Source organism: Capsicum annuum, chromosome 4, assembly GCF_002878395.1.
Source record: "Capsicum annuum cultivar UCD-10X-F1 chromosome 4, UCD10Xv1.1, whole genome shotgun sequence".
Lineage (NCBI taxonomy): Eukaryota > Viridiplantae > Streptophyta > Magnoliopsida > Solanales > Solanaceae > Capsicum > Capsicum annuum.
In genome coordinates, this window is record NC_061114.1 from 227,054,200 (window position 1) to 227,073,543 (window position 19,344).

A 19,344-nucleotide genomic window follows, 5' to 3' on the forward strand; every position below is an offset into this window, starting at 1 on the left:
TTCATTAATCACATCACACATATTCTCAAGTGGTGGGCAATTTTTACTCACAAGTTGGGCAGTAACTTCCTCCGGGAAGCTCTCAACGCAAGGTGCTTGGACAATTGGATTTTGTGGGTAGAGTTTGGGTAGCAATTGGCATATAATTTCAATGTGTCGTTTCATATCTTCAATATTGTCATTGATACGATCACATGTGGCAATGAAATTATGGGCAGTCATTGTACCTAACAAAAAGACACAACAAACAAAGAAAACAAACAAACTTGTTAGATCAAAAATGCCTCACCACACTCTCACTCTCGATTTTACCTCACACTTGGTTTCACAAGTGTTGAAAGCCGGCTTGTACTTCGTGGGTGATTGAGTGTCGAGTCTACTCTTGTCCAGGAATGGATTTTTGTTTGAAACTCAAACGAAATCTTGTAGGACTTGAGTCAAGAACTAACAACGAATTCAAAAAGATAAAAGTACACAACAAACGTAAACACGAACAAACGGACACAAAACTAACTTACAAGCTAGTAGGAGATTACTAGGTTGTCAATTAGTGTTCGAACCAACAAACAAACTAAGAGACAATAAAATGAAACTAAGAAATCTAAAATTTGAGCCAAAATTGTTACATGAGAAGTAAAAAATGATGATGTGGCAGTCAAATATTGGTTGCGGTTTCTAACAATTTTTGTTGTCCAATTTCAAGTCTTGGTCAATTTACAATTTAGGAATTGGTGGAATTTGTTTTAAGGAGGGAAATTCAAACAAGTCTTGGAGCCTTTTATAATTCAAGTTTTCAAGACTTGACTTTTATAGTGCTTTTCCTTAAAACAAGGACCCTTGTTTCATGGAAAAAGTGGTTAAGAAGTGATGTAAAGTCTTTAGTGTGTAGGAAAAATCTTTGAGTCACAAGTACAACACCTTGAAACTTGGATCTATGTCTTGCAAGACTAACACAATACACACTTTTTTTTCTTCAACTTCTAAGATCAACAGCCACTTTTTTTTTTCAACAATATATGGATATGGTGAAGAACACCAAGAATACCAAGAACACAAACTTTGAGTCTTAAAGTTCTAAGGTTCAAGTTGGACCTCCCAAACAATAACAACAACTTTTCAAGCTTAAATTCCACAACACAATCTCCACAATACACGTTCAACACTTGAACCAACAACACATCACACGTTCAAGTCTTGAACCCGCAACAACAATCGGCCAAGTCCAAGTTCACAATAGCAACATCAACAACAAAGGCTCAAATCAAGATATAGACTCAAAGTGTTAGTGGAGAACAATACTAACACTAGAAACACTTAAGACAAGTAAAAATTTCGGTCAAAATACAACAAGAACACAATTTTCGGCCAAGAACACAAAGTGGACAGATTGCTATTTTCTAGAAATTCCAGTTTTCAGTTTTTTTTTTTGTAGTTTTCACGTCTCACCTTGTACACTCCTAGTCTCGGGTCAATTCACTCTCGCATTCACCCACCTTCGTGGTCGTACCCGTATCAACTGTCGATATGGGTCAGATCCGATGGGTCGGCCCGACTCAGCCTGTAATTTAATGAAGTGGATTTCAATTTTTGTACCCCATTTAAGAACAAAGTTTTTTAGTCTGGCCCGGATAAGCCCGTAGTCCATGGGGCTTGAGCAATGTAGGTTGGGCTAGCCCGTGGGCCGGCCTGTAAGTCAAAGACATGCAACTATGTAGATTGCTTATTAGTATTTTTATTTGGATTGAAGGATATCATGTCAAATTAGTTTTGCGTATTAGAAGTATTTTTTTTTGGATGTTGGAGACTTGATTAATAAGTATTAACACTATGTAATATTGTCTGATGATATTTCTATTTATTAACATTTTAAAATTAAATTACAAAATATTACTATTTTAAAAAAAATGGGCTTGCCCTTGAGACCCGCAGCCTATAGAGTAATGGTATGAGTTTGATGTTTTTTGGCCTGTTATTTTGATGGGCCAATCGGTCTAACCCGTCAAACTTAAAGCTCATATGGACTAGTCCGAATGGGTTGGGTCGACCCTTATCGACAGTTCTACCAATGAGTTCACAATCATTTTTAGTTGCGAAAATAATTAGTATAAATAACATAAACACCAACCCTTTTGAAAGTAACTACACTCTCTCCTACTTTTTAATTACTTTACTCGCTCTCCCTATTAATATACATAACATAGCCGACATATACATAGCATTCTGTGTATATGTTGAAATTTTTATAATATGTTTAGGGAGTTGGGATTTCTTGTAAATTATAGCCGGCAATAACAATATTTACACTAACAGGCCCTAAATAGCAATTTACAAATTTTCTCAAGAAGACTTTTAGTAGAAGTGTTGAAACATTTTGAACCCAAAAAGAAACTTAATATGTATGTAGTTGTCATAGATATTTGAAACTTTATGAAAGTGCCACTTACTTGTATATAGAGAGAACGTAAAAAGGGCTTAGGTGATAATCAATTTCGACAAAATCTTTATCATAATTAGGAAGGGTCATTAGTGAAACCTTTGTCCTTTTTAGGGGGACAAAGTGCACGAATACTCAATTTTGATGACGTCATTTAATTTGTGTACATTTTTTTTAATTTTATTTTTAATTTTATATGCGTAAACATTTGGAATAACTTCAAATATACATGTTTAGAATTAAAATTAACAAAGTCTTAGCTTCTAACACAATATTGAAGTTTTATATGGTTGAACTTCAGATACGGTATATCTTATTCTTTGCCCCGCTCTCAATCTCCAAATATAAAGTACCAAGTATATCTTATTCTTTGCCCCGCTCTCAATCTCCAAATATAAAGTACCAAGTAGAATAAGACTTGATTGAGTAGAAAGAAAGTAGTGGAAACTAACCTCACAAAGAACATAGCTAACATAAAGATTTGAGTAAAAGTAAAATTAAATTGGAAATTAAAGTGAAAAGGACGCAATGAGTACTTTGGGTTTGTTTCTACGGAGTTGGAGTCAGGATTTGAAGTTTATATGAGTTCGATTTTTAATCCTACTATGTTATTACATTATAAATTAATAGTTTGAACACATTCAATGAATATATTAATACAAATATAAGATTTAAACAAAAATTACTGAATACAATCGAGCACGTGATGTACTCATTAACTCAATCCTAGAGTTTTATCAATAAAAAAAAAAAAGATATTTGAGGTCACTACCTAAATCACACTCCATTAGTAATGTAACAAGAGAAAGGCATAAAGGGTTTTTTCAGTATTGGGATGTGATTTAAACATTTTATCATTGACATACATAGTACCTAATTGTACTTATGAAAGATTAATGGACCCTTTGAATTTACTTCACATAATTATATCATGTCGAATTATCCCTTCTACGTGTCATGCTGTAATTTGTCCTCAATATTTATGATATGATAAAGATAGTATAATAAAAATAGAGCATTCGTGTCCATAGAGGCATGATTAGACTCAGAAGAATTTTAAAATAATATCTATATTTAATGAATAGGAATAATTTAATATTTATACGGCTATATTTTGTATTTATGTTTTTCGTGTAAAAGAAAAAGAGTGACTATTAAAATAAGGTGGAGGGAGTAGTAAACCTTGTTAGGAAAAAATAATATAAACATGCACCTTTAACTTATCATATTTATACAAATCTTCACCCTTACAAATAACTATAAAAATTTCAATTAATTATGTATCTTTATTGACTGTATCGGGAGCTAATTATGTATCTCGACAGATCTAAAATTACAAAAAAAAAAAGTATCGAGAGCTAATTATGTATCTTTACAAAAGAAAAAATATTCGTCGAATATATTATGTATCTCGACAGACCCAAAATTGAAAAAAATGTATTGAGAGCTAATTGTGTATCCTTACAAAGGAAAAAGTGTATCTTTGTTGGATGTATCTTGAACTAATTATGTATCTCGACAGATCCAAAATTGAATTTTTCAGTCATTATGTAAAATATCAGAATTTTTTTTTATAATTAAGCACCAAACTATCGTGATTTATATTGTTTGCCCAAAAGTTAAGTAAACCAATGAGGTCATTAATGATGTTTTGCATGTAATCCATCCCTTTTTTTTTCTCCATTAGAACAACTTTTTTTAAAAATAAAAATAATAATAAACTATAGTTGCATGTCATTATCATGCCTTCCAACCAGATAAATTTGCTTGAACAAGAAGCATTACTTTAGCTTAATTAAATGTTTGTTGATTTCAAATGTTAATCTTTTTTGTTTGATCGAAATATCCATCTTGCTCTTGCATGAACATTTAATATTTAATTAATCTCCACAGCTGTTTTAAGCTTTTGTAAAGTCATTTATATCAATTTAATTAGGGCCTCACTAATAATGATGTTACCTGAGATCAAGAAAATGACTACCATAGATTTCATTTGCATATATAATGTACATGTAGCGGATTAAATTTGAATTTACGTCAAAAAGTTTTATATTTGGACTAAAACGTTACCTAATAAAGGTGATTTCATACCAACGACTAACAAGGCTCATATCGTAGATTCCTTATTAAAGATGAAGAAGTAATTAGTATGTTGCTACTACTATACCACAGTTTGATTATAAAATTAAAATTCTCAATATTATAATAAACTCTTTGTAATTTAATTATAGTTTATTTGCTCTTATTAATTACTTATTAAAGTGTGAAAATTTCCACAATGATAGTGGATAATTTCTCCTCTTTATATACCTTTCATCTAAACACATTTAATTTCTTTTGTCTTTCTTAAAAGTGCTTAGGTCATAGTCAATTTAGACTAAACCTGTATGGGCCAAAGTGTCATAATTAGAAAGTGTCATTAGATATCCCTCTAGTATTATAAAGTCTGTTTCTAACTTTAATTTTAATCAAATTGTTGTTATCATGAGGTATATCCAACTAACTCCTGCATCCATTGAAGCTGATGCTATCATTATTTAATTAACAATGCTTCAATTTAGATTTTAATTTTTTTGAGCCAATAGAATTTTTGCTCATTTGATCCTTAATTGGATTGACAATCTCCATTAATTTGTTGCTTTATAACCAAGTCCTAGCTTATTAATTAGCAATAATCTAAAAAGCGAACACTTGAACAATTCAAATTTCAAAGATTAATGTGATTTTAACAAGGGTTATCCTTATATTATACTTAGTTAAGCACGTGTAACCTTCAGTTGATTAAAATGTATTTTGATTCCTTTATAGTGAAAATATGCAATATTTAGATTATATATATGGAGTTATAGGAAGACAAATTTAACATAATATATCGATAATTGAATGGTTTAGCTCTTAATAGTTTGTGATAAATCTGAGAACATGCACAATTAGAGATAAAGTTGCTTAATTAGAAAGCACAAGCACCAAAATATGAATGTGTCAATATTTGGGGGACCAAAAGTGCTTAAATTCCCTCCACAAAAATGGGCCCCATGTTAATCACTTAAAAACAAATTTTATAAAAAGTTCTCCATGAATTTAATCATCGAAAAGGACATCAACAACAATTTGGAAGAAATTATTGACACAAAAAATAGCATTGAATTTTAATTTCAGTTTTTAATCATTTGATGGCAGTTTTATATATATAGTATATTAATATAAATTTGACATATATCTTATATAAATATGTCGTCTATAGAATAAATATATAATTTCTATACGCATCTTCTACATATATATGATTTATACAACAATGATTCAAACTCTATGCGCATCATATTAAAAAATACATATTCTATATAATAATAATACAATTTTTACCCAAAAATTTGTTTTTTTATTTTTTTTACGAACTGTATCAGTATGATATATGAATTGTATCAATATAATATATAAACTGTATTTGAACTACTTGAGTCAAAATGACCCAAATTATGAAATGACCATAATATGAAATTTGTTTGGGCCGACCGATCATGAATATCTAATGACTCAAACATGGCCGCTTATTTTGAAAAGGATCAACGAACACACAAAATAAAAACCAAAATAAAATGATTTTATTATCTAAATGACAACTAGTGGATTAAAAAGTAAATCGGAACATAAAGTGGAATTTCTATTATACAGAATAGGTGGTCTCGGCCACCTCTTCATTTACTATATTACCCCAAATTATTTACTATATTACATCTTAATTGCTCCATAATTTATTATATTATTTCTAATTAATTATTACAAGTTATTTATAGATTACAATTAATAATATTTTTTATTATATTATCCTTAATTAATTATTATAATTCATTATATATTAGAATTAATTATATTTAATGAAAAAAATAGATATTTATAACGTTTGTTTCAGCTGCTTTAACCGTATATTACACCCTAATTGCTCCATGATTTACTATATTAACCCTAATTAATTATTACAAGTCATTTATATATTAGAAATTAATAATATTTTTTATTATATTATCCATATTTAACTATTATAAGTTATTTTTCATTTTTCTATTATATAGAAGAGGTGGTTTCGACAACCGCTTCGTGAATTTACTTTTTTACCCCCATTATTTACTATATTACATTTACTATATTACCCCAAATCATTTACTATATTACTTCTTAATTGCTCCATAATTTATTATATTATTCCTAATGAATTATTATAAGTCATTTATATATTACAATTAATAATATTTTTTATTATATTACCAATAATTAATTATTATAATTCATTATGTATTAGAATTAATAATATTTAATTAAAAATATATATTTATAACGTTTGTTTTAGCTATTTTAACCGTATATTACACCCTAATTGCTCCATGATTTACTGTATTATTCCTAATTAATTATTAAAAGTGATTTATATATTAGAATTAATAATATTTTTTATTATATTATCCCTATTTAATTATTATAAGTTATTTTTCTTTTTTCTTTTCTTTTCTATTTCTATTATATAGAAGAGGTGGTTTCGACCACCTCTTCGAGGATTTACTTTTTTATCCCCATTATTTACTATATTACACCCTAATTGTTCCGTGATTTATTATATTATTCCTAATTAATTATTACAAGTCATTTATATATTAGAATTAATAATATTTTATTATTATATTACCCTTATTAATTATTATAAGTTATTTATAGAAAATTAATAATATTTAATTAAAAAAATAGACATTTATGACGTTTGTTTCAGCTGCTTTAACCGTGGTTTTACTATATCATCCCTAATTAATCATTATAAGTCATTTATGTATTAAAAAATTAATAATATTTAATTAAAAAAATAGATGACATGTCTGCCTGCACTGGTTTCGACCAGTGCTTCGTCATTTACTATATTATTCCTAATTGATCCGTGATTTACTATATTACCCCTAATTAATTATTATAAGTCATTTATATATTAGAATTAATAATTTTTTTAATTATATTACCCTTAATTAATTATTATAAGTCATTTATATATCAGAATTAATATATTTAATTAAAAACTAGAAATTTATGATGTTTGTTTCAACTTCTTTAATCATGATTTTACTATATCATCCCTAATTAATTATTATAAGTCATTTATTTATTAAAAATTAATAATATTTAATTAAAAATAGATGACATGTTTGCCTATATTACCCCTAATTGCTCCGTAATTTACTATATTACCCCTAATTAATTATTATAAATCATTTATATATTAGAATTAATAATATTTTTTTACTATATTACCCCTAATTAATTATTATAAGTCATTTGGTTTCGACCACTACTTCGTCATTTACTATATTACCCTTAATTGCTCCATGATTTATATATTATCCCTAATTAATTATTATAAGTCATTGATATATTAGAATTAATAATATTTTTTTATTATATTACCCCTAATTAATTATTATCAGTTATTTATATATTAGAATTAATAATATTTAATTAAAAAAATAGATATTTATGACGTTTGTTTATACTGCTTTAACCGTGATTTTACTATATCATCCCTAATTAATTATTATAAGTCATTTATATATTAAAAATTAATAATATTTAATTAAAAAAATAGATGACATGTCTACCTAATTACCCCTAATTGCTCCGTGATTTACTATATTACTCCTAATTAATTATTATAAATCGTTTATATATTAGAATTAATGATATTTTTTTATTATATTACCCCTAATTAATTATTATCAGTCATTTATACATTAGAATTAATAATATTTAATTAAAAAAATAGATATTTATGATGTTTGTTTATACTGCTTTAACTGTGATTTTACTATATCATCCCTAATTAATTATTATAAGTCATTTATCTATTAAAAAATTAATAATATTTAATTAAAAAAATATTTACCATGTCTGCCTATATTACCCCTAATTGTTCCGTGATTTACTATATTACCCCTAATTAATTATTATAAGTCATTTATGCATTAAAATTAATAACATTTTTTACTATATTACCTCTAATTAATTGTTATAAGTCATTTATATATCAGAATTAATAATATGTAATTAAATCAATGTATATTTATGTTTGTATCTCATCAATATCAAATTTTAGTGATAAAAAATATTTATAGTGTTGGGCCTATGCTGACACGGGCATGCACCTCTAGTAGAAGGAATATGCTTGAGTTTGGTTTGGGCAATTAAAAGATTTTAATTTTTACACATACATCTCACCAACTTCAGAAAATTAAGCATGAAAGGCAACAAAAATTTTCATATAAAACATTTCACTATCATATTACCTAACCTAACTCTTGAAGATTGTCTTTTTATGCATATCACATAAAATCATGTTTGAAAATATTCCCATTTACGTGGCGTAATGCAGTTGGATTGTAAATATTATTGATATCATGATATGATTAGAATAATAATTGAATCATTTGTGTCTTAGGAGATAAGATTAAACAAAATAAGGCAAATAATACGTTCGGTGTAATTCCACAAATACAAATCTGAGAAACATAGAATGTATATAGATATAACATTATTAAGGAATCGTACAGCTTTTGTGTACACAAAACTTTCAATTTTACCCATTTTGCATGGTATAAATTAATAAAATTAAATTCGGTCATTATTATTAATTCATTTTTTCTAATTACTTATACATCCCTAGATCTATCAAACAAGACACATATAATACTCTCTCCGTCCCAAATTTCTTAATTTAATTTCTCATTTTACTTTTTTTTTTTTTTCCATTAATCAAGAAGAGACAATTTTTTTCCCCATGTTTTACCCTTTGCATTAATTACTTTTTCTTCAAATTAAAATGTAAACATCATTTAATAGGGGTACTATGGTAAACTAGTCATGTTATTAATTATTTTTCTTAATCAATGTTCATCTCAATTTGGGACGGAGGAAGTACATGCATAAAGCTAATTTATGCGTTATTTTTTTTACAAAAAATTACATAAATAACCATAATAACTTTCAAAATTTATAAAAATCCCCCCACTTTTGAAAAATTACATAAATCCCAACATTTCATAGTTGAAACTATTTCTGAGATACAAGTTAACCCTATATGTATCTAATGTAACCCTACATGTATCTAATGTATGATACAAGTTAATCACATTAGATACATGTATCAGCAGTAAGTATCTAATGTGATTAACTTGTATCATCAGAGGTCAAATATTGCGATTTTTGGAGATTTTGAAAAATGTTGAGATTTCTGATAATTAAGAGTAAACATGTCGATATATATATGTAAAATTTCCTTTTTTTTTTAATACACTCTACCAAAAGATGTCTTAATGTTCCGGACCACTTCTCTTATAAATTTATTGGTTGCATTTTATTACAATGCCTTCCAACCAACAACTTTTCTTGAACATAATTTAGAATTTAAAAAAGAAGCTTTGGTTTAGCTTAATTAGATGAAAACTTTTGGTTATTTATTAATCTCCATAGCTTTTAGCTGGTTTATAAAGTATAGTTAGGGATCCCTCCATAATTTCTTAATTAATTTGAAGTGATCCCTCTTTTAATTAATGGTGCCCACATGCTTCATCATTTCAGTAGCATAATATTAACAAAGAAACATTATTTAATATGAGTTTGGCTCCCCTCCATTTCCTCAAAATACAACATTATAATTTTGACACATGGTATGATGTAATGAACCATATTTATTTGATTAATTAAAAGACTTTAACCACGGACTATAATTATTTCAATTAGGGTAAGAGTTTAACTCTCAAATTTGAGAAAATAGTTTACCATGTTTAAGCTTGGTAGTTTGTCAAACAATTCTAATTTATTAGATTAAAACTACGAATATTCTCCTCAACTTTAATAAATGATACAGATATATCCTCCGTCATATTTTATATTTTAGGTATAAATAAACTCTTGTCATTAATAAAAATGTACTTATATATCCCTGAACTTTAATAAATGGTACCGATATGCCCCCGTCATTGAAAAGGTACATATATACCCTGAACTTTAATAAATGGTACATATATACCCTCCGCCATGCTTTAGGTACAAATATACCCTTATCATTAATGATAAGGTACATATATACCTTTTCTCACTAACGGCAGGACACGTGTCACAATCTTGTTCATTTGCCCTTTTTAATTTAATTTATTCCGATCCTATCCGAAAATAACTCTAATTTAACCCACAAACCGATCTAAATGTATGACGGAGGGTTATACCATTTATCAAATTTAAAGGGTATATTCGTACCTTTTCCGTTAGATTAATAATAAGAGGATATGCGTCGAAATTATAAGGTTGTTCTTAAGAAAATGGTGAGAATTTTTATGAAAATATTTCTAACATTTTCTTTTTTTACATGCATGCAATCATTTCCCAAAAATAGAAAGATTAGTTGATGCTTTCATCACAATGAGCTATTAAGCTTTTGCCTCTTCTTAGCATGGCGTTTCTGATCCCTTTATTATTTGAAAATTTTAGTTTTGATTCTTATGATATATAGTTTGCTACATTTAAATTACAGTAAAATCAGAATTTGTGTTTTCGATCTCTATAAACAAGAAATGTGTGTGATTATTTTCAAGATTATATTATTGCGCTTGAATATGGAGTAACAATACATGTTAACATAATATATGAGTAATTAAATAGTGCAATTCTTGTTTATTTGTTTAAAATTCACAAGCAATAGATCAAATGTGCACACTTCAATTAATTGAAAATTAAATGTGTTTAATCAGATATTATAAGGATTTAAATTAGAATTATCAATGATCGGGGATCAAAAATGCAAATTAACCTTTTCTTAAATTCTGAATTAACTAATTGCATCTTCAAGGCACTAATCATCATTATTATTCATTAATACTTTTCCATCAGTAAGACGTAATGTTTGTTGAAGAAAGGATTAATTAACTTTTGCTTTACTTTGGCATCCTAAGCTTAATGATGGTAATTAGAAGCTGGCAGCAGCTAAATTTCTTAAGGAAAAAAAGTAGATTATATTTAATATTATAACTTGTGAACTAAGCTTGCAAAAAGAAATAGACTTAAATCAATAAATAGATTTACAACCCAAGTGAAAACAAAAATTGTATACGTAGGTAAATAAATTATTTATTCTCAGAATTTCATGCAATACAATTAAGTAACTTTGAATTAATTGATTTGGTAAATATGACAAATCGATATTTGATTTGAGAATATACTCATCTGTTGATTTCACAAGACAAATTGTCGAAACTATGATGGAGCGGTATGTACTCTTTCATATTTAAAGAGTTTAAAATTTAAGTTACGACCATGAAAGTATTGTTAGCCAAGAAAAGTTTTACTCAGTGATGAAACATTTTGACATATAATCGAATTTTAATATAAATATAAAATACGAAATACTTTAAAAATAAAAAAGTAACAGGAGACTGCAAGATTTTGAATTAAGCATGTGTCTTTCATTTATTATACCACATGGTTTTGGTACATGAAACTTGTCCAGGAGTTCTAAATTAACTAAAATTATATAATAAAAAAGAGGACCACTAAAACTTTCAAAATTATTCAATCAACTTATGTGTTTGGCATTCTGATTTATCACAATTAAACGATAGATTAAAATAAAATACATATTAATTAATCATTTCTAAATTACATAAGTACAAAACACATGGCAAATTATCTTTAATTTGATACAAACATTTTGTACTTTTCCATAGCAAAAATGTAAAAAGGGTCCCTAACCGTATTTGTTTGGATCTCAAAAGTACTATTATTCATTCAATCCCAACTTATATCACTGTTTGATAAAGAAATAAAACTTGAGCCTAACTCCACCTCAAAAGCTAGTTCATGAGGGGAGGACTGCCCAAGACCATATAAGGAGACCAAAGACCCTTTAACCCATCGATGTGCGACTTCAACATGCCCAGGACTGGACATCTGGAGCGTGGATAATATAAGACGGGGGCCTCAACATTGGAAACAATGAATTGGGTGGACCTGACTCTGATACCATGATAAATAAATGAACCTTGAGCCTTACTCAAACTCAAAAGCTAGCTCATAGGGGGAGGATTGCCAAGACCATATAAGGAGGCCAAAGACCCTTTATCTCACCGATTTGGGACTCCGACACTGTTTAATTTGACATAACTGTCTTTTAAAGAAATTAGAATTTAATATTAAATAATTTTTAATTATAAATAATTGTTGTTATGTGACATGAAGGTCACGAATTTAAGCCGTGTGAACTATCTCTTTCAAAAATATAAAATAAAATTACCTATAATAAATTCTTCTTACTCGAATTCTGTACATAATGAAAGTTTTAATACGGTTGTTCAAAAAAATTAGGTCGTTCTTTTGGTAATATGTCAAATAAATTAACAGATTGAGTAGGAAAATTGGCGAATTTATAGCAAAAATAAAATAAATACTAGTAAAAAGCAAGATAAAAAAACAACGAATATATAGTACACAAAGAAACAACTTGCATTTATTAAAAATAGAAAAAACACAATTCATTGACAACCATTCATTCCAATAATATATCAACACATGACCCCTTTTTTACATGCCCAAATATCAGTCAAGCTCATCCTCTTTGACTGTTTTCACATTAAACTCATTCTAATATTACTTCTAATAACTCAAATCTTACTGCTAATACTTCTTAATTATAATAACCACATAACCAAATAACAATAATAAAGATACTAATAAAAATAAACCACCACCACCATTAATTGAACATTACACCACCATGACAACAACAACAACAATTAAAAAAAAAAAAAAAAACTAATACTGATAAAGCATATCAGCAGAAGCCATAATTGGCTGATTAACATACATCATGTTCCATGGATTAATCTGAAAATCATCTTGATGATAATTATTAATCTCAAAACCCCCATTATTATTATTATTATTATTATTAATGTTGTTGTTATTATTATTGTTGTCGATGTAATTAAGGATTTCATTAAGAGATTGCAACCTTTGAGTTAACTCCATCATTTGTGCTCTTAAGACAGAATTCTCAGCCTCAACATTAGAATACTGTTGTGTTGTAACATTGATGCTGTTGAGGATGTTACTGTTTTCATTCTTCAGTTGTGTTACTTGACCATTTAAATCATCAAGATGCTTTTGTTTTCTCATTCTTGATCTCCTTGCTGATTCGCGATTCGATTGCATTCTCTTTCTCTTCCTCTCATCAACCACCATTAACACCTCTTCGGAACCTGAATTAGTCTGAATTTGAGATGAATTTCCACTCGAAGTAGCCATCAGGGTTTGTCAAAGCTGTCGCTATGCAGGTATATATATGTACGCAAAATAAAAAGAAGGCTATGCTAGGTGAATATAATAAAGTAGTACTACTAAAAAGAACTATAGATTAAGATTTTTTATAATTCTGAGAAACAGTAAAACCAGTAAAGGAAACAAACTGAAAAAGATTGAACAAGATGGGTTCGGCGTCTCAGTGAAGAACTAATTATATAACCAGAACGAAGGACTTCACTAAGAACTGGAGACATGAATCTTGAACATGAATAAATTTCTATATAGCATTAATTTTTGTTTGGTTCGCAAATTTGTATAAAAAAGAGTTTGGATCTTTAATGGGTTTTAGCTAAAAAAACTAAAAACCCAGAAATTTTAGAGGGTAAAATGGGCAGAATAAGGGGTAAAAATTGGATCTTTAATGGATTTTAGTTAATAAGAGAACACAAAAGGTTGGATCTTGAATGGGTTTCAAGCAAAAAGACTTAAAACCCAGAATGGATTTTGACCAGAAAGAGTAAAAAGGGAGAAGTTGGGGGGTAAAATGGGGAGAAATGGTGAAAAGATTGGATCTTTAAACTAAAAAGGAGGAGAAAACTCAAAAGAGTAAGCAAATGGGTAAGGGAGGAGAAGAGGGAGAAGAGGAAGGAATGATCTTTGAGATTGTGGGTTGATTTAAAGGCACAAAAAGGTAGCAAGAGTGAAAAAAAAAAATCAACAAGAAAATAATAAACAAGTGGGTGGGGTATGGGGTAGACGGGGTCGGGGGTGCAGGGATTTGAAGGGGTGGGTGGGGAAAAAAGTGAAGGAATCTTCAAGGATGGTTGATTGAGCCTATTTTTTTTTTTTTTTTTCATTTCGCATTGGAGTCCGATCAATTCAAATCGCGCATTGCAGAATTTGTTAAGGTGACAACACTCCCAACAGAGTTTTCTACATCCTAGGTCGAACGCTCGATCTCTAATTAAGAGTGGAGCAGTCTCATCCACTGCACCACAACCTTTATTGGTGGTTGATTGAGTTGTTGTTACCCTCTTCGTTTCATTTTAATTGTCCATTTTTCGTTTTAGTGCATAAGGAATCGTAAATAAAAAAAATAATTTTGTTAATTTATTTCTTAATTTTTTTTTTTTTTTTGTAATTTTATAATAAGTTTCCACATTATTATTGTAAAGTGATATGGTATAATTATTTTTTGAACGTTGAATAATTAAAATGAAGCGGAGGAATTTTTTTTCTATTTATTTATTTATTGGGCAAATGTAGGGTGGAGATGAAAGAAGAGACACAAGTGTACAATTCCAGCTGTATCTGTTGTCTATTTATGAAATCAATGAGTGTAAAAGTAATGCAGAGTCTGAAATATTTTAAATTTTGATTTACCTTGTTTTCACCACCCCACATACCTTGTCTCCTTTTGATTTTTTTTTTTTAACCTGTGATGTGAGATTTTTTTTTCTTTTTTATTACTTTAACTGAGTTGATGGGTTAACTGGATGTGGTAATGGTAACCGTTGTAAATTTTTTGTTTGGGGGAGAAAAGACCGTTTTCACCTCAAACTATACAAAAAAAAAAAAAAAAAAAAAAAGTGTAGATCACACCTAAATTATATTGGTGACCTACTATTATAAATGATAAAATTAAAAAAAAAAAGGAGGTTTTGATATTTTTTTAGTATTATACTGACGTGGCAGGCGCGTGTAATACACCACACCTCATGCAAGTGATATAATGCTTTACATGGTGTGAAAATTATCACTTAGTTTAGATGTGACCTCGACTTTTATTGTATAGTTTAGTATGAAAACAATGCATTTTTCCTTTTTCTTGACTTCTCTTGGTGGAATTTGCCACATATATTTACTCCTAAACAAGTTCTTTCTTTCGACCACGAGAATGATTGAGTAGGTGTAGCAGTACATAATTCGTAGGGGGGATCATGAATTATATCCGATCGGATCCTTTCTCGATCGATTGAGTTGGTGTAGCGGAAGGGATTTCAGGGATTAGTCATCACTTGTCCCTTCTCGGTTGTGCTCGTTTCACATAACTTATTTAGCGTGATTAATATTTTTCATGTAATTTGCAAGCTATTGCATTAGAGTAGAGCACTAATATCACAGATCTCCTTTCACCGGTCCTTTTTTTAGTCGTCGGGGATCTCTCCTCATCTGATCTATCTGTAGTTTGCAAAATATTACACAAAAATAGAGCAATGATGTCAGATCTCTTCTCAGTCGAGTTCATCACATAATACTTGTCTAGCGATTTCTTGAAATTTCCAAAAAAAGAAATTGAATGTGCAGATCCTAATTGAATTAAAAATTTAGGAATGAATTATTTTATTTTCATTCTATATCAAAATTTACTTTAGAATTTATGATCTTCGACATGCATTCTAACGACGACATTTTTAAAAGATCATATGTTCGAAAATTTTAAATTAAACAGTTTCTAAATTAAAAAATCTCTATTTTTCAAACTGGATTGGAAAAGAAAAATGCAATAAATACAAAGAATAATATTTAATTTGGAAGATATTAGAGAAGGAATTTTCTCCCTTATAATGGAATGATTTTTTTTTTTTTTTTTGGTAATAGAGAGTATATGAATTAAATGCAATAAGTACATTTTTACTAATGGTTCCCGCGTTTAATGCTTTTTTATTTCGGTATTTGGCGGTATATACAGTGATTGAATATGAAATTTAAGAAGTTAATTAAATCAGACTCATGCTGAATCATGTTGTCATTTGATTAGGTTCTAGTCCCGTCCACGTAGTAAAATAATATTTTTGACATGTGACATGATATCATTGGGGCGGAGCTACATATAAGGTAGGTGGTTTATCAGAACCTCCTTCGATTAGTTCGTATGTTCACTTGTGAATTTCATTGGTCTCAATCCAGGCTCCGCAACTGGGCGGAGTTAGCTCAATGCGTATAAGGATTCACCTAAATTAAACCATATATATAGTGATAATTACTCCCTTCGTCCCATTTTATCCGTCCCAAATTTTCTAATTTGATGTACCATTTCACTTGTTATTTTTTTTACTTATCAAGACAAGATAATTTTTTTTCCTATTATATCCTTAGTGTAATTGCTTACTCCTTGTTATTAGCATTCTTGAAAAATATTGCAAAGAAAAGTACCATTAAGAGTACACCATTAAGAATATAAATGGTGCTTTGGTATTGACCATCCATCAATATTGGAATTTGGAACTAACAACAAGACACAATTAAGAGGGACAAAATGATAAAGTTACATTACCAATCATTGTTTTCTTAATAGCTATATTATCCTAATTTGGGACAGGTAAAATGGGACGGAGAGTATACTTTTTTTGAGTACTTACTGTCACTTACGAATTGTGACAGTAAGTATTGATTGAAAATATACAGTCGTTAATAAGCAACTTAATTAATTCTAGTCGTAAATACAGTTCCACAAACGATGAGCAGAGAATAAATAATTTTTTTTTTCTTTTCTGTATCCCACAGCTGGCAGCCGTGAGACTGAATAAATAAATTAATACACCCTATTTGTTTAATTATTATTCCCCCCCCCCCCCCCCAAAAAAAAAAAAAAAAAAAAAAACGTATAACAATGCAACTGAGAGAATCAAGTGATTTTAATATGTAAAAAGAGAGACCTAATTCAATGCTCTTCGTGTTTAGACCACCATTAATTAAGTGGTTGAATTCCTGCTGCAAATTAAATACTCCTATTTTAAGTATTTACATGCATGAAAGTATTAAAGGTACTAATTCAGTGGGATTTATGTCTTTTTAACACGTAAAGATTATGATTTTAATTATATATATATATCGTCATTTTAAAAAAAGAAATTACGCTATAAAATGTTATTAGCTCAACACAATCAATCCACTAAATGTATGAAATAAACAGTCACCTTTCGTCCTTACGTTTTTAATTTCTTTTATTTATGGACCAAAGTCATGAGTATTATTTTGATGCTAGGTTAAAAAAAGAAAAAGAAAAACACATAGTTGTAATTTGTAGAGTATAATCAGGATAAGAATTTATAAAATTCAACATACGCATTAATAGTAATACCCCCAAAAAAAAGAAAAAAAAAGAAACCCCATGAGTGGATACTTTTAGAGACCATAATAACTATTAAAAGATCTATGAAGATCAATGAATTAAAAATAGAGTCCCACCATTTTGCTATGTTGGTGAAAGGTCTTATTTATGATGAGAAAGCCACGTTATATTAGTTGTTGTTTTATATTCCTTCCATTTTAATCATCTAATTTAAGAAATTAAAAAAAAATTGATAATTTCGAATAGCATCCATCACAATTTAACTCGTATAACGTTTTCGATAAAACATTTCTCAGTAAGTCAAATTTCTACTGAATGTCTATGTGTATTGTATTCAGAGACGAAGCTATAATTTCAACCAAAAGGTTTAATATTTAAAGAAAACTTAGTCGAAGAGGGTTCGACACCTACTATAAATACATAAAAAATAATTTTAATCTTGTATAAATAGTACTGTATTTTTTTTGTCGAAGTTGTTCGAACCCCCTGCCGAGGGGAGGGCTCCGCCCCTGATTGTATCAAGACGTTTTTGTTAATCTTGTGATCTTATAAATGTACCTAAACTATTTGAATTAAAAATCAGTTGGTAATATTAAAAAAAAAAAAAACCATTAAGTTTAAAAAAGAGAAATATATTATAACTTATTAAATTAATATCTTTCTAACCAACAGCAGTGGTGCTGCAGCGGAAAGGGGCTGCCCCAACCTACCCAGAGGTCGAGGGTTCGACCCTGGGTATGGACAAACACTCTGTTGGGAGCTTTCCCCCAAAATGGGGTCCGACGCGGAGCGAATTCGAATATAATCGAACTCCTAAAAAGTGAGTATCGGACACCGGGTGGTTTAAACAAAAAAAATTAATATCTTTCTTTTTGTAGGGGGTAGGGGACCTTCATTTTGCCCTTAGCCCTAAGTCTCAATTGAAATCTTATTGCTTTTATTGCTAGTGATACTATGACTTAAAAGTTTGTGGTAGGCAATCAACATTTGTTGGGATATTCCTATTTTACCCTTCTTTTCCATTTTAAAAATTTTCCCTTAATTTTGGAAGTATTAATTGATACCTTATGATTGCATTTCGTTTTCGAAGATGTTGTTTCTTTGTCACTATTATTATATATTTCGAGTCCAATTACGACCTCAAATATATTATCAATAAGAATTTTGTATATTTTGAATTGTACTTAATTCATTTTTTATTTCAGTTACTATTGTGTCTTTCACCAATATGGTCCATCAATTGTTCGAATAATCAATTGCTAGTCGTTTGTTCAACCAAAGAAGGATTTTATTTTTGAAAAGTATTCAAAAGAATTCTTATTCAAGCAATACTATGTATATACGTCTGAACTCGCTACTTTCAATTTGATATATATAACGTACCATACATAATTAAGTTGTAAGTAGCACGTTGAAGTTGTTACATATGGGTGTATAGTTGTTGAAGTAAATTCTAAATTTTTTTCTCTGGTAACTACCTGATGAAGCATATGGTAATCTATCGCAGACA

At 28.8% G+C, this 19,344-nt stretch overlaps 1 protein-coding gene across 1 annotated transcript; it reads right to left on the reverse strand.

The window, feature by feature from the left end:
• Nucleotides 1-12,989: 12,989 nt before the first annotated feature.
• LOC107866959 (bZIP transcription factor 11-like) lies at nucleotides 12,990-14,453 on the reverse strand. The gene has a single exon (XM_016713025.2). It carries the CDS (start codon nucleotides 13,760-13,762, stop codon nucleotides 13,271-13,273), a length of 492 nt encoding a protein of 163 aa, XP_016568511.2. The 5' UTR covers nucleotides 13,763-14,453; the 3' UTR covers nucleotides 12,990-13,270.
• Between the last annotated feature and the right edge of the window lie 4,891 nt (nucleotides 14,454-19,344).